General features: G+C 38.2%; 1 protein-coding gene across 3 annotated transcripts in view; it reads right to left on the bottom strand.

The window, feature by feature from the left end:
• Scgdelta (sarcoglycan delta) overlaps nucleotides 1-23,792 on the bottom strand; it is a 429,272-nt gene that overhangs the window by 52,363 nt on the left and 353,117 nt on the right. The window contains exon 1 of one of the 3 annotated variants that reach the window (XM_076785991.1): nucleotides 22,118-22,236. The exons of the other annotated variants lie outside the window; for them this stretch is intronic. Coding sequence (XP_076642106.1) covers nucleotides 22,118-22,134 — 17 coding nt within the window. The 5' untranslated portion in view covers nucleotides 22,135-22,236. Of the gene's footprint in view, nucleotides 1-22,117; nucleotides 22,237-23,792 lie in introns of those variants that run through there. 3 annotated transcript variants of the gene reach the window in all.

Raw genomic sequence — 23,792 nt, 5'->3', positions numbered from 1 at the left:
CGGTCATTGTTGCGGAGCATGAGGAAGAAACTCCTTGCCAGCCAAATATCCTCGGATTAGTCGCGACTGGTTGCCCCCAATAACCTCTCATACTTCGTGCGATTTCTTCCCACTATTAACGAAATTTAACCAATTTAAATTTAATACGCAAATCGAAAACAGAATAGAAATAACGTCTCGATATATGTAAAATAGTACCACGATGACTATTTGAACGCTAAACTTCCCATTCTCGGAATTTGTCAATCTGTGAACCTTGATAATTTTGAAAAATAGTACAACAATAAATTTGGACTCGTTTTATGGATTAATTACACGAGTCATATGAACATGGTACTTGTACGGACACGGAAAAGGTGAAAATAGCGGTTTTTGATTTTTTTAACTATGTGTCCCCACTCTGAAAAATCTGAAAAAATTATATGTTAACGACCATAAAGAGATGCTGAAACTGTAAAAATATGAACTCAGTATCTCGCAGCTTCTACAAGAAATCAGCGTCTCAAAATAAAATCGTTTTTCACTTTTTAAAATTCGGCTTCGAAGCTAAAAATTCTGAAAAAATTCATAGATGTGTACTCTAACAGCTACAATATGCCTGATTTTTTTCAGAATTTCCGATTGAAGGGGATAGGAGAAATTGTGGAAAAACCTGATTTTCTTTGTCACCCCGTTACTACCCCCCATGTCGAGATATAGGGTTGAAAATTGGCAGAAAGTATTTCCTTTGGATAAGCTATCGAATGGCTGTTGCGAATTCCTTATCCGGCTGTAAAAGCAGTAAGCTTTAGAATGATTCCTTAAAAGTAGAGGCTTTAAGCTTTAAAATGAGTCGAATTGTGTTGTTGTATTATTTTTTTGATCGAAATGATCCCAGTTTAAATATCGACTTAAGAATGGGAAATGTAGTGTTGAAATATAATACTTGTTGGACCCACTGTATATAATTTTGCTCGTTACAATTAGAAATGAAAATTGCCTAAAGGGGTTTGATTCAGGCCACGACGAAGGGTTTTAATGATGTGAAAAAGACTGTTTACGGAGGGAGATATTCTTTTGTAGGTCAACAGCGAGCGAAATAACTTTTTTAAATAGAAACGTACATTTTTGCGCGGATCGATTCCTCTCGTCATAGTGAAAGAGTGTTGGGGTATGGCGGGCAAAAAGCGGGGCTTAAATGCTTCTCCATTACTTTCAGAACACTTTGTGCGTCTCTCTGAATTGTTTTCATGACCGAGCCGAGGTTCTGTAGGAATTTTCGTGGAGTGTACTTTCTTCTATACTTTAATCTGCGGCGAAAAACTGAATGTTCAAGCATTTTGTTCGATAGGGACATTTGCTTAAAATATTCCATAAATTATTCATTGTCCTGCTACCTTATTTAAGCTTCGGAAAATTAATCTTATTCGAGTGGCACCGAGAATAATTATTTTAACATGAAACGTGGTATCCCATTTTTAAATATTCAATAAATCTCAATATACGAGAACTTACGTAAATAGTTAATCTATTTTAGAGTGTTTAATCCATGTAAATGACCCAATCGTGTGAAACTGCCTAATCGACAGGAATTTAAAGCAGTCTTGAATTTTTCAACGGGGACACATAAACAGCAGGATCGTAATTTAATGGAAAATCGGGAAATTCGAATGTAGATATATAAGTGGTAATAAGATTATAATTGAAACGTGTAAGCAACATGTCAATCTCTAATAGACCGCAGATCGTACAAATTGAGACCGGTACCTGCAAGCTGATGGAGTACTTAACGAGTCTAGACACATATCGATACTGATGAACCGATTGCGAATTAGATCGGTCTTTGTGCTGGACAATCGCGGTTAAACGAGATTCGCCGATGGTTCAATTAACCGACGCGCTTGCCTATTTGACCCGCATACACGCTATTATTTTTCCTCCGCAACTACGTGTGCACCACTACAACGTTCGTGTCTCCTGAGAATTGTTTAAAGGATTGCACACCTTGCTTGAAGAATAACGAAATTTCAAAAATTTGTATTATATATAAAATTATGTTCCGTTAACCAATCAATATGCATATGTTAAAAATTTAGGTTAAACATCTGAAAATAGATGGCACCAACTTTTCTAAAGCCATCTCACCGTTTCATAAATATCGACATCAATTCGGATAAAATTGTGCAGTTCAGATTATTATTTAACACTTGTCAAAATCGATTTGGAAAATCAGTTCTTTAAAGAATGACAGTTACTTCAACTCGAGCATACAACTTTTAATCTGAACGGTCAATTTCTTTGGTTAATAATAAAATAAAAGTCCATGAAGCAAAAATTCGCGGTGTCAGATAATAAATACGAAACTAATCTTGGGAATATGATTGTCAAATTATGATTCTCATGTGAACCGGTCCAGTGGTCTCTCAGACATTCCTGGTATTGATTTAATTGTATTACTCGGTCATTTTTACTTTACTCTTATTGTTTCAAATAGTGCCAACTCATTTTGTCGATTATAATTTGAAAAAAGTTTAATGTTAATGTAAATGTTGATAAAAAGAAGTTTGTATTTATTTCGTGACAGATTACTTCACTGAAAAAAAAAGAATAGTAAAAATAATATAAAAAAAAAGTCGAATACACTATCCACCATTTTGAATTATTTCGTGACGTCAGTTGTGGTCACCAGTACTTCGTTATCTTGGATGGTGTATGGTTCATGCTCATTCATACTAACTCCACCGATGCAAACAACTGAATATTTTCAATTTTTCTTATTTTATTAAAGTTACGTGCGCAATACCTTGAACAAATTAAGACAACACGTTCTAACACAGTTTAAGGTACGTTTATCGGATTTCTATACGGAAAGATTCGAATTGTCTCTCCGTATATAGCTCAGCCTCCGAGAATTGGAAGAGTCTTACCGCGGACTTCGTAAACGTATATTCGTAACAGGAAACATGAAACTATTCTTGAAGCGTACTCCATTTTCATATAAAAAATGCATTCTAATGGAGTCGTTCTTCCATTAGTCTGTCGACTTATTTTCTCTTTTGACACAACCTTCTATGAGGAATGACAATTTTCGTGCAGTCAAGTTATGGAAATTGCAACAGAAATATTGTCGTTGGCAACAAAGACTCACACGTTTGCCTGTTTGGATAGATAAAAATAAATCTCAAAATAAGTTAACCGTAGAATACTATACAATTTTTTCTCCATGCAAGAGAAAGAAATCTTCTCACCTCGACGATAAAAATTGAATCAATTAATTAAACGGAAGTATAGTTGCACCAAATTCTATTGAAACCTACATTTTACAATTTTTCCTCTATTCAACAGAAAGAAATCTTCTCACCTCGACGATAAAAATTGAATCAATTAATTAAACGGAATTATAGTTGCACCAAATGATATTGAACCCTACATTTTACAATTTCTTCTCTATTCAACAGAAAGAAATCTTCTCATCTCGACGATAAAAATTGAATCAATTAATTAAACGGAAGTATAGTTGCACCAAATTCTATTGAACCCTACATTTTACAATTTTTCCTCTATTCAATAGAAAGAAATCTTCTCATCTCGACGATAAAAATTGAATCAATTGATTAAACGGAAGCATAGTTGCACCAAATTCTATTGAACCCTACATTTTACAATTTTTCCTCTATTCAATAGAAAGAAATCTTCTCACCTCGACGATAAAAATTGAATCAATTAATTAAACGGAATTATAGTTGCACCAAATGATATTGAACCCTACATTTTACAATTTTTCCTCTATTCAACAGAAAGAGTACCAATTAACATAAACCACCTAATAATAGAATACAAAAAATATGAGAATGAAACGAAAAATGCTAAGTTGCCAAGATCCTAACCCATTCTGTTAAGTTCTAAGGAGTATATCGCCGGTCTTGCCAAGTATATCAAGGATACAAATATGTATAATATATTGTAAGAAAATGTACCGTGTTGCTAATAACCTTTGATGTTGAAGCAACATTAAACAATTAAATTATATATATATATATATACAAATCTTCTCACCTCGACGATAAAAATTGAATCAATTAATTAAACGGAAGTATAGTTGCACCAAATTCTATTGGACCCAACATTTTACAATCTTTTCGTATGCTACGGATGCGTTAAGTTTTACGGTGATACACTCCTGGACAAAAAGATAGCCAAGTGTGCTATCATTTAGTTCTGAAGGATAAATCAAGAATTCTCTGAATTCTACAAATGGTACGTAAACATCGTCTCACGGTAGTATATTATATAGCGAAAAACTGAAACTACTCTGTTCGTACTTGTATTTTTACCCTCATCAAATTCTTGAAACAGTACAACTTTACTCTGTGGAGATTTTTTGTACAACCAATAATAACCGAGGTATATTTAGGTGTTCCCATATAAATGCCCCACCCTGTATGACCGTGAGATGATATTTACGTACCATTTGTAGAATTCAGAAAATTCTTGATTTATCCTTCAAAAATTAAATGATAGCACAGTTGTGCTATCTTTCTGTCCAGGAGTGTAGATCGTAATGGAAATTACAATTTCGGTTGTTTCATCTCGGTACGCAAAAGATTAAGGGAGCATTGAATACATCACGGGGCAGACCTGGCCGGTTCCGGGGCGATGATAATCCAGTTTCGCGGGGGACATGGTCGAATATCAGCGGGGCGCAATTTTATTTCAATGAAGTGCCCGATGCGGTAAAATTGAAAAGGGCGGGGAGCGTAATTTCCGCGGCAAACTAGACAAGGACGGGGGCGCTCCGAGCGGTCGTACTGTAAACCTCTGGCATTTTTCATGGAAATTGCCGAGCAATTTCCGCGCTGTCCTGCCCGCAGTAGGAAGAACGGCTCGCCGCTCTCGCTCGCTGGCGAAAGTAGACGAAGCGAAGGGGGACAGGAAAAGGGAACGGGAAAGGGACGGGCGGCGCGTGGGTGTGGAAAAGGGTCTCGCGCTGCCACCGAGTGTTTCTCAATGCGATGACGAACGAGTCTATTAGCGGCAATTCGAGTTAAACTATGTTTGGCTTGCGGCAATTGGCTCGCCCACCGCGAGCCATGCCTGCCTACCAGCGGGGTCGACACAACCGCAGGACGAGTTAGACTTCCATCGACGTTGCACCACCGTCTCAAACCCGACTCCCCCCGAAATCACCCCCTTTTCACCCTTTCTGTCCTCCCCGAGGCGCCGCAGAACTGCGGTCTTCGACTAACCACCCGATAAGCCCCGAGCTTTCCAACAACAACAACAACAACACCGGCTGCAAAATAATTAACCCGTACGTCCCCGAACCACCTAATTCGATAGCCTTTTCCCGGGGACACGATCGCCAGATAATGTGCTGTACAACCCCAGTCCCGGTCGCGTTTCCATACTACCGGGAACCCTAACTACGCCTCTGTAACTGTGACGATGTCCATCCGCCATTTCCCTATTCTACAAGCTGGGAAAGTTGAGAAGATGCTTCAGTATTTAACACTAGGTTTATGGAGCACTAAAAATGACTATTCTACATTACTTTGTAAAAATAACATGAATGTATCGATCAAAGTTTGTAGCCATTTTTTTTTAATAATATATACCCAAAGAAATCAATTTGTTAAGTAATTTCTCGTGGATGCATTTTTACAATCTCAATATTCGCAATTTAAAAATACTGGAACCCGTCATTTTGACGGGTCCCGTAAATCTAGTGTTAAATTCATTGTAAGCCTCTGAAGAACGTGATTTTAATTTGTTTGTTAAATATAACTTATGACTAGACTGCGGATTTTTATGCATTTATGGCTCCGGAAAATGTTCAAAAAATGCTGTAATATAAAAGTCTTATTTTATCTATTTCCACGAAGGCTACTACCCCAAAAAATTAGATTTTATTTGTTTCCACTTTCCTACAATTTGCGTACGAAAATTGAAAATTGCATAAACATCCGCAGTCGACTTATGACATTAAAATAAAATATTTACGATGGTCCGTTTTTAGCGGATCAAAAGTATCGGCACACTTGACAAATTTGTTTCTTTATATGTTCTACCTAAATATTTTCAATGTTGACACACCTGTTTTGGCACAGGGAAGGCCTCCTGAGAGTTCTAGACCTATGCCGGAGTCATTTCTGACCCATGTCGATTTTTCACTACAGTTTTCCTTCGATATTAGGCGACGGGTGGGGACCGGCTTTCGTCGTATTTCAGATGAAGAATACATTAGGGGTAACCCTAATATTAAGGGTTAATAACTATTTGATTTTTTACCGGGTACGACATATAGCGGAATACCAGGTGGTGGGTTTTCAACAATTGCTGAATGCCATAAAAGAAAGTATTTGGTCTCCGAATGGCACCGCTTCGTATGCTAAGGGTTAAACCCTCCCTTCCGTCTAGATAATTTCGTTACACGATCGCGTTCTTTTATGTAGCTCTCTTGTGCATTTACGAGGAGAGTAAAGGGCAGCTTTTTGGGTTCGATGATTGACGAAGAAAGGAAACATTGGCTTGCAGTAATTTAATAAAGCTCTCACCGGTATGTTGGATTTATTAAATATTTGTCGAATAATATTTTAAAAGATGCGAATTGTTTTATGTTGGCGGAATCCACTGGAAATTACAGTACACACGGCAAACAAAAATCTTTCTCTCGGTCGACTTTTAACTCTGTCATCGTTGTCTGTAAATAAAATTTAATGGAGTCGGAATCGAGCTCTCTGTTTGGGCTTCGCATTCAATGATGATACAATATTTATTGTAAATTTTCGAGTCACAAAGGGTGGAATGGTACCTGCAATTTTGTTAATTTTTACTCGCGTTCATTGTGAATGCATGAAGTCTGCAATCTACTCGTCGTCATAATCTTTGTTTATAAATATTAAAATACTGAAATATTGATGGGTTAGTGTAGTTACTTATGATGCAGGCTGTCTTTTTCAGAGATAACTGTGTTTTATTGTTTCGCTATACAACGTATCAAGATTAAAGGGGAGAAAACAAAGGAAGTCGGTGATCGTAAATGTATTATTTAGAATAAGATTTGATGTGGGTAAACAGAGAATGCAACTCGCGGTACAAGGATACGTTTTTATGATCGTGTTAGCAATTCAATGTCCTTTTATCACTCTGCTCACGATCCGTAGCAGGAGCATCCCCGAATCAAGACATCGAGAGGTCCGATATTTCTCGAGGGTCTGGCAAAACCCCTTAAGGGCGGTCAGTTATTGGTCCTGTGATTCAATCATGAGATCAAACATCGACCGGCTACGCGCTCCCTACAAGAGAATCCAGAGACCGTGATAACCCCTCGACTCGCCATTATTCCGAAAATATGTTTTGTCGGATTGTACGGGGGGAAACGGACAAATTACATTTCCTGCTGGAAATCGTTTTCATGTCAGTGCGATCTGGAATGTCGCTTCCTTTTCCTCCATTGTTTCCACTGCTACCATTACCATAATGGGATCCAAATTGCAGTCCGTGTGTAATTTAAAAAATGTAGCACCTGAGGATAGTATAATTAACACGCGGTAGAAAATGAACAGGTTCCACAAAATTTGTTGAAAAATTCTACATTTCATTCTGATTCTATATTAAAACTTAATGGCTCTGTATAGTACTGTTTTACAGTTTGGAAGCAGCACATTCTTTAGTTATACGAGTACTCTTGTGTAAGCTTATTGAATATTTCGAATAATGTAGCAGATGAAACTATTTTTCTAATATTTCATAACTTCTTCGTTTATGATACGCATGTTCTGCTGTTTTTTCTTTTCTTTTTTTAGTATACATAAGTTTTCTAGTGCGTAGGACTATATTGCTTCATAAAATTAATCAATAGAATGTCAACAAGTTTTCTAGACGTTATCCAAGAAGGAAGGTGATCATTTTGATTTGTTACGTTTAAGGTGATTCTCGAACGGGTTAAACTTTACCTCAGGAAACCAGAAATTTTCAACTCTTTTTCATGTAATCCTGCAGATTTTGGCGAGAAAATTCCGAAAATCCAAGTTTTAATGTTAGGAATTCCATGGTTCAAAAGTTATGCGTGTTCAAAATTGACCAATTTTGACAGGTAAGGGCGCCGCCATGTTGGTATGTAGTCCGCGTCACGCGTTGTCTAACGAGCGGAGCCGCTAGATGGCAGCACAAGCACACAGTAATGTCGATAACGTAGATTTGCAAGCGTAATCGAGCGGCCTAACGGCCGACCTTCTCCGCCCCCCTTATAACTCCCTAACCCCGATCAACCTTCTCGCGTGTCCGCTCATTAGCCGATATCCGAGTAGATATCATCATGGCGGCGCCCTTACAAAAAACGCTGAAAATCGCACACCTTTACACACGCATAACTTTTGAACCACTGATCTCCTAGAATTAAAACTTGGATTTCCGTAATTTTCTTGCTAAAATCTACTGGACTACATAAAAAAATATTAAAAACTTCTGGTTTCCTGAAGTGAAGTTTAGTCCTCGCATGTACAATGTGTGCATAGATATTCCACTACAATGCATACGATTGCTAGCATTTCACAGCTTCCAAACTATTGCACGGTAGTGTACAAATATTTTTCTTTCTAGTATGTTAGAAATTATGATTACTGATGACTGGAAGCGTGAAAGATAACCTATTCCAAATGTGTTAAGTTAAATCCCTGCCGCGAGCAAAGTATTCATTCGCGATATTAAAAATTGTATTCCAGGTACTCTGCATCGTCTCTTGACGTTTCCTTGTAAATAAAAATAATGGTCACCGGAAATAATGTGTGAAAAATATTTTTTTCGAACGGGGCTGGTAGCCCCGCAAGTGTAGATCGATGTTTGACCAACCGAGCGTAGTTTGAACAATCCGAAGGATAAAATAGAACTATGACAGGGCGAACGAGTCGGTCCGATGCGGGCATCGAGCAGATAAGCATTTACAGGGTCCGATACGTAGGACGTATCGTTGATTCGCCGATGAAACGGCCCGGCGAAGTAAATTAAAAGGGCAGATGCGTCGATTATTAACGCCCGCATATACACCGGCGCCGATCCCTTTCCTCTCGTTCCCGGTGCCGGGGAGCGCACAGCCCCCGTGTCATTAATATCAATCATCGTCATCGGCATTCCGCTGTTGTCCACCTGCAATAATCTCCGATGATCGATCGCAGCTCGATACTGTGTCTTCGACAAGCTTGAAATAAACGTCGATTACCGGGCCCGGTTGATACGTTCCATTTGCAAACTCCCGCGCCGATACAACAAATAGCCCTCGGATCGAGTTTAATAATCCTGTCCCCTTCCGCTCTCCTCTTCCCGGTCGGATGGATCCTGTCTCCGAGGGCACACAAGGTTAATGAAAATTATAATACCGTCTAGAAAACCGAGACGTCCCGATGGAATCGTCGGGGCAGAAGCGTGACCGAGCCGAATCATTTGTCGTCCCGTTGTTTGCCTCGACCGGTATTAATAAAAGGGCTTGTTTATTAGCGGTGCCCGTGGCGTGTTCGTTGCAAAGATGGCGGACAGCAGTGCAACACGATCTAAGATGACGGCGCAGCGGCAGAGAAAGAAAGAATTCGAATCGAAGCTAAAGGGTGTCCCGAGCTGACATTTTAATTTATTAATAAAACGTATTTTCGAAAAGTATGAATGTTTTTATTTTATTATCAAACCTGGAGGTTATGTGTGGAACACAATATCTGACAAATGGCCGCCTCGCGTCCCTGTCTGCAAACGTTAACTCTTTTCCACGAAATTTTCGATTACATTTCGGCATAGTTGCGGACTAATTTCTGCAATGCTGCGTCCAATTGATTCCTCGAGCTCCGGAATGGTCTGTGGATCATTGGCGTACGATGATTTTGCGAGATGGTGCGTTACGATGACCAAAATCCGTGCGGACTTTTCGAACCGTCTCTGCAAAGTTTTCACCAGTTTCCTAGCGAATTTTCACAATTTCTATGCGTTGCTCGATCGTGTAATTCTCCACGACTAAACCTCGATCATTCCCGATGCTGTCAAAGATTAGTACTCCATGTTCGCCACCAAAAAATGGCGCGCAATTTAAAATGTCAGCTCTATTTGCGACACCCTGTACTTGTTTGTCGGCAACTTGTGCAGCGAATCAATTGTCTACGAGATTATTAACTCTTGTGTCATGGATTCGATAATTCACCGACCACTTTGGTCTTATAGGACTCTTCATCCTTTATTCGAACGGATGCAAACTGCCGGAATGATCGCCTGTTCGATGGGTTGTTAGTCTCTGCTGCCCAGCGATCCAGACTTGATATAATCCGACTCGCATGACTTCACTTTTCTTATCAGACGCCGGGTAAATAAAGACACCGAACCGACGAAACGGATGTCGGTTTAATAAATAAATCGAGTTGGATGCACCTTGACTTAAGCGTTAAATATTGGATTAGGTATTTATTTTAACACTAGGTTTACGGGACGCGTCAAAATGACACGTTCTAATATCTTTAATTTACGATTATTGAGATTATAAAGATGCATTCATGAGGAATTATTCAACAAATTTATTTCTTTGGGTATATGTTATTTTTAAAATGGCTGAAAATTTAGATAGACACATTCTCGTTATTTTTTATAAATCAATGTAAAATAGTCACTTTTAGTGCTCGAATTCTCTGGGAAAAAACAGGTTTTAAAATTGAATTCCTTCTGTTTTCGACATTATAATATTCCTAAATTATTCAACCGTACCTACTGTTCGAAGTTCCACCCGGCCATTTTTGTCACATAAGTTCGCACCAATAGCGGATATTATGTCACAATTATTGTTAACGTCGTCGATCGATTCGAAGGAATACCGGATAGAGAAATACTGACCGTTCACGGTCTCCATTACGATTTCATTTGTTTCCTAGTTGTTGCGCTCCGTGAAAATCGATAACCGTCGAAATTTTAACCTGCAAATTTTTTTTTCTCGCCGTTCAAAGATCCATTGAAGCACGAATGAGGATCTGAACGAACGCTGGGACGCACGATCCTTTTCACTCGACAAACAGATCAAAAGGCAAACAAGTTTTCAAATTCAGAATTTTGGAACGACTCGCCGCGGAAAAGGGATCTGGCCGAAATGAGAGAGTCGCGTGTTGAATCAAGTAAATCTTTTTCCGACTGTCGTTTATTTCAACGGGTTGCGTCGCAATCGATAACATAGCTTTCACAGACACCGTTCCGACAGGAACACGCCAACACTGGGTTCGACCCAGAACAATATACATTCGTCGACAGCAGAACTATGTCGAAAACAATTATAGACCGACTTGTAAAACAATAGTGATGGAAATAACCTTTGGTTTGGCACGAGAGTAGAAAGAAGTGATCGAGTAGTAAAAGTAAAGTTTATATTAATACTACCATCTACCATGTACCATCTACCATCTTTTAATTTCATTAAAGTTCAATCACACTTCACGAAAACACTTCTCTTGATTTATTTGTCATTTCTTCATTCAAGGTGATTTCAAGGTCACGTGGTATGAAATCAAAAATACAGATTTAAAATAGTTATGGTGGGCTTGGTTTATTATCGAGAAAGACATTTCTATAAAATCAGACAAAAATAAAATGAATAGTTATTAAATCATGGTGATAGCGCGGTATACGCTACATAAAAGATTCACTTAATTGTCATTCCGTCAACCACAATGGAAACGGATCACTCTTGAAATACCAGGCGCGGTTCAGCTTTAGTCTCTAATGGGAAACTAGGAAATCTATTTCAATTTGTGCTGGTTCGTTCAGATATGAATTATATAATATTAAATGATTGATTTTTAAAGAAATATTGATTCATGACTCCTCCACTGCCGTCTGATAATAAATTCTTCAGTGTTCCGTTCTATTCAAGAACGGAAAGCAATGATCAAGATGGAAATAGATCAAAGTGTCAATTAAATCTTAAATAGCCGTCTGATCACCTAACGTTGGGCATTCATGAAGGGGGCATCACGCTATTGTAACTTCAAAATAATCGGTTGTTTTTTTATTGTTGATTTTCGAAACCTCGTTCGTTGTGAACATTTTCGTTATGGGTATATGTTAGTCAACATATATAGATCACAGCAACTATCATTAAAAAAAAATATGTGAGGACAACATTATGCAAAATAAAAGTTTTTCATGTCAATTGCAACAAACAGAAATGAAATAAAAGCGGATTTCGTCTTCTAATAATTTTAGTAAGTTGAAAACGGTTTAATAATATTCATAAAGTCTTCTAATGTCTTCGCACATTTTTTGAAAATTGAAATTGATTTTTTAAAACTTGTTTCACAAGCCATCCAGTAAGCTAACTCTTCCAATTGCTTAAATTCGGGTCGTTTCGGACAAACATAATTCACTCGCGAACGTATTCGCCTGTTAAAAGTGTCGGTATGTTCGCGATACCGTATTAGAGTAATCGAACTCGCAAGAAACCATGCATTTCGGCTGTTCACTATTGCTGCACGCCCCTTAAAATATTTTGCGGTAATAACACCGCAACAGAATGGCTGACTCAACGGGATTTCGATTATACGAATATTCATAACGCGTTCTTCGATTAAGAATTAACGGCTGTCGCGTAAATTATCGATTAAACAATGAGCCCGGACGATCATCGATAAACGCAACCCCGAACGAGATCGTACTTTTCCCCTTTTAACCCCTATTTCGCTCGGTTAGATTTATAGAAACGTTCATTGCCGCGGTTGAAATTTAAAACATTGTTATCTTTATTCTGTTACATATATCACGGTCGCCGGCGCAGATAGTAAAGTAATTGATATCAAGCCACGGGGGCAGCGAGCGAAACGAAAAGAAGAAAAAGAGATCGAGGAAGAGAGAAAGATAGAGAGAGAGAGAGAGAGAGAGAGAGAGAGGGGGGGAGAGAGTGTGTTGCGAGCGAAGAGAGGGTGGGAGAGCTCGCAGAAAAAGGAAGTTCCCAGGCGGGAGAAGGAAAATCCATCGACCCCACGTGGTAGGTTTCTGCGAATCCAAGGAAATCGGTTTAGAGACCGGAAGGGAGCCGCTTTGATCGCGTTACCGGCTCGATCTCGTGGATTAGGGACGATCCTTTCCTCTCTTCTTTACTCTTTCCCTCGCCGGGCTTGCCTCTCGCCAGCCCCCTATTTTCTTCTTATCCCTCGACCGCCTTTTCTCACCAAACTCGATATTTCGACTTTGACCGTAACCTGCCCCAACGAAACCCACGTTTCCACTTACCCCGGCCTCGGAACGGAGGGGAAATAAAAATAAACTTACCAGCCTGTTCAATTGATTTCTGAATGCGTTCTACGTGCTACGCGGAGTGTTCCTCAACGGTATCGTCCGAGTATTAGCCCTTAGCACTCGAACTGTCATGCGAGACTACCAGACTTATCTATTCTCTATAGATAAGTCAGACGAATAGATGAGTCAGAACTCACGGGCTTTCTCATCTACTAGACTAACAATAAGGCAAATTACTCACCGGTACAGAGATTTCAGATTAAAGTCCAACCCTGCGAAAACACCGACCTCCACGTCATTCCCTATCTCTAAGGGCTAGTGTCATCCATCCCCACCAAACTTCCATAGTTGTACCCTTACATAAGGCCCTGCGAAAGGGCGCGGACAGTCACACACAGAGAGAAGAAGTTACACGTAACCCGTCAGTCGACTCGTTTGTCATTAAGTTATTCGTCGTGTACAAAATCGCTTTGTATCTTTGCTTGGCGACCTATTCCCAAATAAACCTAAGTTGTGCTAGAAGACTTTGGAGTTTATTCGAGGATTCTCTTCATCTACCCCTTCCTGCGGCATAACAGAACGGCGAGTGTAAGGCGCCACTAAAAATTGCTCTATCATTATTCAAAATATTTTTCACATTATTAAATTTGTTTGTATTTAACAAATTACTAAACATTTCAGTACTCTACGAGTAAATGGCACGATTTTCGTATGTATAGTATGAAAAAATATATATAGAAGGGAAATATTCTAGGTCGGAAGAAATGTTTCGTTTCAGAGCTAAAATGGCTTCGAGTGCGAAGGGTTAGGGCTACCCATAAGTAATCAATTATTTGCTAAGAATTTCCTTTGCATTTAGTTCTGTACCGATCGTTGAAACACGTATTCTTCTACAGTTTTCGGTAAAGCAGCCTCTGTGTTCGAAATATTCTAAAAAGTAGAATTTTGTTTACAATAATAAAATGGCGGCCGTACATTCCGAGGACCATATTCGTCATTGTGTACTTTTTCATTTTAGCAGCATTATTTGAGAAATAAAATATTCTGTAGAATATGTAAGGAACCCTGGGTATCTATAAGAGGGGGATTGAAAATTTGCAGGAAAGTTGGCAAACTGTCCTTGATAATGATGGAGATTACATAACAAATTTAAACGAAGTTTACTACAAAGTTTATTTTAGGTTTCAAAATAATTTATTACTTCTGGGTCCCCCTAATACATTCAGAGCAGAATTACTCTTTGAACTCGTGGAAGAGTATCGAGACGAAAACACGTTACAAAATGGATTCACTACGGAGGCGGATAATTGGCAGGAATAATTACGAGTGAAAAGTGACGGATCCAGTTTCAAAAATATAATTTGATTGGAATCCCGTACGAGTGGCCAAACTTCTGGCGCAGTTGGCGCAGCTTTATAATTTACGGCACCGCGATTCTACATCCGGTGAATTCGTTTTCCAAAGGGGAATGGAATTTCGGAAAGTTAAATACTTGAAAACGTAAGATAGAGGAAGATCCGAGTGATGAGTCAACACTCTTCAAATATACAAACGAGAGCACTTGAAATGGCCTGCCAGGTTTAACATCAATATTATTCCTGCCGGAACGAAGTCGGCCGAATAAAAATTGCATAAACACCGAAAGGGTACATATAACTCGAATCGAAAACTTCTTACGTAGAAATCTTTCGAAAATAAAAAGATCTCATTTCGTTCGTCGTAAACGGAATCGTGTCGACTTTGCAGCATGAAATTTCACGCTTCCAAAGTACAATCGAGCCGTTTATTTCGAAAGTGGCCTAACTCCATTTACACTTAAATTGAGATATCTAAGGGTTTGGGTTTCAATCAAATTAAAAATGTACCTATAGGATGTGTCATACTGCTTAACACAAAACCTACCACGGTCAAAATGACCGGTTCTCTGTTTCACAATTATTGAAATTGTAGAAACGTTTTCATAGGAGATTACCAAATTGACTTCTTTATTTAGGCACATGTTATAATGAAAATCGTACAAAGTTTAAGTAAATTCAATCTTCTCCCTCCTACAAGACGTTTCACTTTTATATGTTTTGTGATTGGTAGGATTAGTGTGAAGTGTATCTAAAAGAGAGTTCCTATTAAAATAATGGCAATTATTAAGCGAATGTGTTTTCTTACCAAAAATGCAGTTAAATCACTTTCAAAGTTAACAACCAGATTCGTTATAAAATTTGAAAGAGGCCGAGTCCACTCGATATAATTTAAAACGCTTCAAATTGAAAAAAAAAACAATAAACGATTTACTTTATATATCTTTACAACACTTCAAAACCACAATTTATGCAATTCAGGACATATTCCAACTACACGAATTACATAACAATTTTTACGCGATTTTACTGGCCAAAAATCAAAATGTCATTGGAACTTTCTAAAAGTTGGTAATCACGTGTTTTTGAGATCACTGATAACGAATCTGATACCAAAAATTCAAAATTCAAAATGGCGGATCCAATACTGCGCACATATAGTCTGGAAATTCGCTTTTTGCGGTAAAAATTAAAGAGGGACACATATCGACATTTTTTAACATTTTTTTCAATATATTTTAGTTATTCAGTTTAACTAATATAACTAATATGTATAATATAATTGTATGATTTATTTTATAATTATAATTATGTAATCATAAATAAATATGCTATTTACTTTATATATGTATGTATATATATATATATATATGCATAAATATGTGTTACTATGCTTATATAACTAATGCTTTAAGCACATAAAACTCAGTAAAATCCTTCTGTATCGATAGTTCGACTCGAATATTCGATTGAAGACTAACGCGATCGAAAAGAATTATGCTAGAAGAAAACGAATTACTATGGTAACAAACAGGTTGCTCTGTTAAAACATCTGAGTGCGAGCCACCATTCAAGCGCCAAGTGGTCTTCGTGACCCGATAATAGCCAAACATCAAAATACCGCGGGCTTCTATTTCTTAATTATCGTACAAGGTGGCAGGAGGTGGCAGCTAAAATTTATATGCTCTTCTTCGCAATTGTTTAAACTTTCCTATAAAACAAGTCTAATGCTTATAACTCTTAATACTTTTTTTAAAACCCTTCTCAAAGTTTAAATTGTTAATAATATTGCAGCATTTGCACATGGATTAAATAATGCTTAGAAACTAATTAAATACTGAAAGTACGCCTATTAATATATATATATAAAACATTCATTCAAACCTGTTATATCATGTTCTATAATGAGTTATTACAATAATTAGTTTCACTTTGAATTTCAGAATTTTGTATTCAAAACGTTACCCTCGATTCCACACTTAACTGAAATGAATAATATTTTGGATTTTTAAGGTTTGAAGTGTTTTGTTACTGTATGGCAAAAAAGTTTTTCAAAATCTTGAATTTCGAAAATTGATTTTTGGCTGGAAAAATCGCGTTCTCAGACCACTGTGCGGCGACGCGTATCCGCTCAAAGGAACAGCCGCGGCTGGATGAAATACTTTTAAAATCGTCTTAATTTATACATCGTCTTTCGCGGAAACGTTTCCGGAGCGAAGTAACGGCGAAGGACAATTTCAATCTTCGTCGTCGGGTCGGATGTACAATGAATAATAAAGCACGGGAGCTCTACCAAGGCTGCCGTGTCCCCGACGTATCCGTCAGACGAAGTAATAATTTTTGAGTCACGGAGCGGAGGCAGACTTGCCGTTTCTAGCATTCGACAAACGGAACGCGACGTTCCCGCTGCGAGGAGATGTCCGCTGACTTTTGCCTTCGGCCTCGTTGACATTTCCCATCGGGCAGGTGGGTGGCCTGGCATTTTCTATCCCGGACCGCAAATCCACGTCCCACCACTTCGTCCTTCGTGACATTCGCTGCCTACCAGAACCGCCGGGCCAACTCGCTTTTAGTTTGATCTGCCCTTACAAGTATTCATACTAGTTGATCTTGACGAAACATGCTTCAGACACGGTTCTTGGAAAAAGAAAGAAACAGTACACATACGGTGGCGGCCATATACACTAACGAGCAAAACTGAGTCTACGCCGTTTGAAGCAACATCACTTTTTCAAAATTAGATCAAATGACTTGAATTATTAGACGAGGTGTAAACAATTTTTGAAAAAAGTTTGAATCGGTCGGAATCAAACAGTGCGATTTTAAGGCGAAAATCGTGAAAAACGGCAATTTTTCCACTTTTAAGCGTTTATAACTCGTAATCGAATTAACCAATATCGGTGAAATTTTCAGCACATTTTTTAAATTTTCAATACAGGCTCAGATAAAAAAGCTGAAAAAACCATCTTTTACTATTTCTTTTGCGATCCCGACCAATTCAAACTTTTTTCAAAAATTTTTTACAGCTCGTCTAATAAACTAACCCTTCTAACTTCTCAATAAAATGCAAGTCATTTGATCTAATTTTTAAAAAGTTATGTTGCTTCAAATGGTGTAGACTCAGTTTTGCTCGTTACTGTACGTACGTACAGTTACTAAAATTAAACATTATTTCCTGTATACGTGATACAAGCATACGAAAATCAATTATATTTTTTATAAGCTTACAATGTATATAATATAAGATATACTTAATTTACTATAATCAAAAAGTTTAAAACCGAATTTTGTTGGAATCTTTCGAATTCAAAAGGGTTAAGACAACGTCCCCAATAATATATTTTAAATTTCTAGTTTTTGTTTCATTAATTAAATTACTCTGATTTTGTAAGAATCTCTGGGGCCGATGTTTGGCACTTAACGTGTTAATTGTTAACTGCGGCAATACATTCGTTGTCACGCCAGTCTTGTTTAACCAGCACGATTTTTTTTTACCAAACTTCAAAATCAATTTTCACTACAATTTGCGAAGTAATCCAAATTTTATTATGATCTACGAGGTGTAAACATTATTTTTACCGTACAAAAACATCGAATAAGTAATATAATCTAAACACTTGTAATTCATCGATCGAATATGTTAATTACCATGACGCCCCTTTTGATCCACAAGTTTATTTAGAAGATCATGTTTGTTCAATGTCACTGTTAAAATTCGTACGTTTAATATGCAACAAATTGATAGTATTAATACTTTGAACGCCCAACTAGAAACCCCAAAAATTCCATCAAATCAAAGTAAGTTATTTAATGAAATAAAAATTGCACAAAATTAAATGTATGATACTGAGTAATCTTCCAACTTTCTTGCATGTTACAGATCCTAATCAAGTTTGGTGCAATGAATATATCAACGTAAAAATTCATTTTGAAACCTGCACAAATAATTCCGTCACCCAAATATGGGGCGTCGAACGTGTTAAATAAGTTGTTTTGATATTCTGCGACTTTTATAGACACTCAACGTATTAATGATTCTCATAGTGGAGGGTGTACGTCAACGTAATTCCATGTAAAAAATAGAGCATCGATTTCCTGTTTCAGATCCAATTCGACCATATCAAATTCTTCCGAAAACAATGGTTTCACCGTTGACTTACTCGTCCGCAAACTCCGTCTCATCCTCGACCTCCGTCCCCGTCTCACCATACTCGAATCTTATCCTAGTTACGTCATCTTGAAACTTTGGCCGCACTATACCAGCCCTTACGATTACTAAACGCCACCGCGGAAGTTTAGAAGTTATAAACCGTTTTCCCCCAACCCCAAAGAGAGATTTTCCATTTTCTCCAAGTTTTTACGTTGTCAAAATTTGTTCGACTGGTATGTCGACACGATCACGACCATAATGATTTCGTACCTTCCACGTACGGTAACCCCCATGCACAGGCTCCCCTTCCTCGCGTTGATTCGTTCCACGAAAATAATCATTCAACTTCCTGTAAAACCGCTGTTAAGTTTCATCAAGCCGCCCGGCGAAAATATAATTTATCAGAGGTCACAGGTCACGATTGCTGTCACCGATATCATAAACGTTATCTGAAACAGCCGGGGCGCGTGTTACACGCGGTACGTGTCCACACATAAGGTTACACGCGCGTGGGGGAGTTTATACAGCGCGACCCAAAAGTAGTTACACGGAATTTACAACTCGTTGCAAACGAACAAACGGTCACTCGTAAAACTTTGAGAGTTCCGAGTGGTCGTCGATAAAATTCGACCATGTTTTTTTTTGTTTTTCTGTCAGGTATCAGTCCGATGTATCGGACGGTCGATTCAGGATCCCACGGAGGAAAATCGAGGGATCGATATCGACCGGCTTCGCGGTCTTCGGCGATAAGCGCGAAATCGATTTCGCGAATTAGGGAGGTGCGTTGAATCGCGAGCGAACGTGAAATTTTCATAGACACGGGCTCCGAGGTATTTTTATCGGGCGCAGGAAAGAGCGGTAACCGGGAAATAGATGAGATCATTTATGCAGAGGACCGGCGCATTTCGCCGGGTCGAAATTCTCGGGCAGCTTGCAAGCTCCGCGAACGAGTCACCGTTGGAAAAAGTGCCATTTTATTCACTCTACGATCGTGCACAACCCGCGGCAAGGCCCGACATACCGAAGTCACCCCGAGTGATCGATGTCGACTCCGCCGTGTGATCGATGGAACCGTCATTTTCATTCACCGAGTTTACGACATCCTGATGCGGTCACCATATAAAGCCCGACTCGCGCTATTCCCATGTTCGTGTACAGAGCCGGCAATTTTACCATCGAACTTAAATATTAATCACTGACGTAAATTTCTTCTACGCCTTTTCAGAAGAATTTGTCTGTGCTACCCCTAGCATAAATTATTCGATGAAACATATCAAGCGTCTATCATTATAATTATTCGTATTTTCAATGTGAAAAATACTTGCATTTAGAATACAGACAAATGCTGGTACCACGAGTTAGTAATATTATAATTTTTCTGTTTTTTTAATAAATTACAGTTCCAGGGCAAGTTCATGTATAGAGCCAGCAATTTTAGCATCAAACTTAAATATTAATCACTAACGTAAATTTCTTCTACGCCTTTTCAGAAGAATTTGTCTATACTACCCCTAGCATAAATTATTCGATTAAAAAAATCAAGCGTCTATCATTGTAATTATTCGTATTTTCAATGTGAAAAATATTTCCATTTAGAATACAGACAAATCCTGGTACCACGAGTTAGTAATATTATAATTTTTCTGTTTTTTTAATAAATTACAGTTCCAGGGCAAGTTCATATATAGAGCCGGCAATTTTACCATCGAACTTAAATATTAATTACTGACGCAAATACCTTCTACGCCTTTTCAGAAGAATTTGTCTGTGCTACCCCTCGCATAAATTATTCGATTAAACAAATCAAGCGTCCATCATTATAATTATTTATATTTTCCTTCCACAGCTCTTCAAAAGAGTTTGTCCATACTACCGCTGGCATAAATTATTCGATTAAACAAATCAAGCGTCGATCATTATAATTATTTATATTTTCCTTCTGCGTCCTTTCAAAAGAGCTTGTCCAAACTACCCCTAGTATAAATTATTCGATGAAATATATCAAGCGTCTATCATTATAATTATTTATATTTTCCTTCCACAGCTCTTCAAAAGAGTTTGTCCATACTACCCCTGGCATAAATTATTCGATTAAACAAATCAAGCGTCTATCATTATAATTATTTATATTTTCCTACTACGTCCTTTGAGAAGAGCTTGTCCATATTACCCCTGGCATAAATTATTCGATCGAACAAATCAAGCGTCCATCATTATAATTATTCGTATTTTCAATGTGAAAGATACTTCCATTTAGAACACAGACAAATGCTGGTGCGACAAGTTAGTAATATTATAATTTTTATGTGTTTGTAATAAATTACAGTTCCCGTACAAGTCCTCCTACGTTTCTGTACGTTAAAGTGTAAAGTATGAATTAATTAATCACCTCTCTGTTTTGCTAAATTTTTTTCTACCAAAGCACGTGATTGATACTCAACTTTTTACATTCGGAATAAATTGCCTCGTTAACTAGGCTCCACATCGTCGAATGACAAATATCGAGAGAGCTTTTAAAAACGAATGTAACTATGTATACGGATGTATACTATTGCATCGATTTTCTCTACTTTTTTCCAACGCGAAGTCGATCGATTTGGCAAATGGCTGGCTCGTGTACAATTTACATCAAGAAAAACGAGTTTGGCTCTATTATTTGTGCTCGGAATTTTCGAACTCAATTTACCCGAAAACGAACCGTTGAACGGAAACACGTTATTCCTTTTTTTGTGTATTTTTGAAACAAATTAGGATATCTAAAAGCAGTATGCGCGGCTGAATTCCTTATTCAAAAAATTCCGAGATATTCGACCAAATATGGTTCCGACCCCAAACATTGCGATTTTCGAATATGACCGATGGCCGCTCAGAAAAATATACAGGGCGTTCCAAAAATGTTGCACTTCCTCAAAAGGGGACAATGTTCTCCGCGGCTTTGACGACCGTCCATTACGTGTATTATCAAATTACAAATCATTGTTTACTGTAAGCAGTAGTCCACTGTACATTGATTTCTCTATATACGTCGCCAAGACCTGGATGATAAATGTCGCGGGATTATCCCCACCCCGAAGCTCGAGAGGCCTCGGACACCAAGGAGTGTAAACATAACATGGCTCGATTATATCTCCTGGACGATAAACGACTCCGGCGAGTCCCGCGTTGACGACATATATCGAGAATTCACTGTATATCGTGAATTATTGTCGCGTCGCGTATAGGGCGACCGGATTTCGTCGAAAATAAAAAACACAGAACGGGACTGTTAGCGGAAAGTATTCTTAACCGAAACGGGGCATTTGCACGTTAATTGACATTTTAAGGCCGGTACACCGGTGACACGTAACTTCTCCACAAACTCACTTTAACTAGCTATCACACTTACAGTTTACGGTTTACCATGCGGCTGCTCTCGTGCCACCATACTGATGCCTTCCTACGATTCGAGTTACATTACACGGCGAACTTAGGAAACATTAAAGTATAGATCGTCGGTGTTACGTGCACTTTGCGTGCGTACTTGCGCGATACAAACGCGGAGTCTGTGTCGCGTCAACGGTGCAGGCCTGTGTGCCGGGAAACGCGGAAGCAGTAACGCTAGAATTGAAAGCAAATCTATTTGTTCGATAACCATTCACGCGGAACAGTTTACAGAAATACTATGCGCTCGCTTACGGAGAGATTAAATATTCCGTCGCGATAGCGTACGTGATCGTTCAGTGTTTCTGCCTCATTTTTGTTAAATATACAACCACGGTTATGCTCGCATGTTATGAAACACTCTAAGCCGGGAGCTTCCGCCGTACTGTAATCAATTATTCATTACGGGGTTGTACGAACTCACGTGTGCAAAAAGAAAAAATAAATTTTTTAGAAGTATCTTTACATGAATATCTTCTCCTCAGATTGTATTCGTTAACAAGCTTACGGTAATATTCATGGACGTCACGATTTTATGGGAATGCGAAAGATGTCATTAGACTTATTAGTTACGGATAAACAATACTTTCAAACTGGATTCGAGGAGTGTCCTCGGAATTTTGAAAACAATTCAACTGTTTTAACCCTTAGCACTCGAGCGGCGACTCTGAGGCGCCATTAAAAATATCGTTTACAGTATTAAATTTGTATGTATACTATAAAATGAAAAAAAAAAAATCATAATTTCAAAGTCCTACTGAAGAAGAAAAATTTCAGTTCGACTGGGTGTATTGGTCCGTGCGGCTCTTGTGTACGTAGAATGGAAATATTCCAAGTCAGAAAAAATGTTTGGTTTTCGAGTTAAAATAGCTTCGAGTGCAAAGGGTTAAATATCTAGTTTGTTGCGTGGCACGCGGTACCGATAGAACACGGTACATATTCGAATTCACACTAGGACTACCAAACACTAAATGCAACGGGCCTTATAATAACAACAAAATTGTATTTGTTTAGATTTGGTACCAGTTTTGTTTAAATATCTACTTCGACAGAGAAGTTTATTGAAAAATTGTCTGATGAACACAGATTTATAATTCCAATATTTCTAAAACAAATAATTAGGAGCAAGTCATTTTGACTCGTCCGGTAGTTCTGGTGTTAACCGTAGTTTGGAATTAACCGTGCGACAGAAAGATTGAACATATTAAGAGTACCCATAAGTAATCAATTTTGCCTTTAGTTCTGTACCGATCGTTGAAGAGGAAACACGTATTCTTTTACAGTTTTCGGTAAAGCAGCCAGTGTTCGTCAATATTCCAAAAAGTATAATTTTGTTTTACCGAGGATCATATTCGTCATTGCATACATTTTCATTTTGACAATGGTGAAGATGACAAGGCAAACTGTCCTTGACAATGGTGAAGATTATACAGGGTGGTTGGTAACTGGAGGTACAAGCGGAAAGGGGGTGATTCTACGCGAAAAAAGAAGTCGAAAATGTAGAATAAAATGTTTTCATCCGAAGCTTCGTTTTCGAGAACATTGAGTTTGAAAATTGAGTTTGGAATTGTCTGCTGCGTCTGATCATGACTTACCAATTCTACTTCCTGCGCATACTAAAGCACACGAATCCGACGGAT

This window comes from Halictus rubicundus, chromosome 3 (genome assembly GCF_050948215.1).
Source record: "Halictus rubicundus isolate RS-2024b chromosome 3, iyHalRubi1_principal, whole genome shotgun sequence".
Lineage (NCBI taxonomy): Eukaryota > Metazoa > Arthropoda > Insecta > Hymenoptera > Halictidae > Halictus > Halictus rubicundus.
Note: the sequence above shows the minus strand (reverse complement) of the source record. Positions and strands in the feature narration are given on the sequence as shown.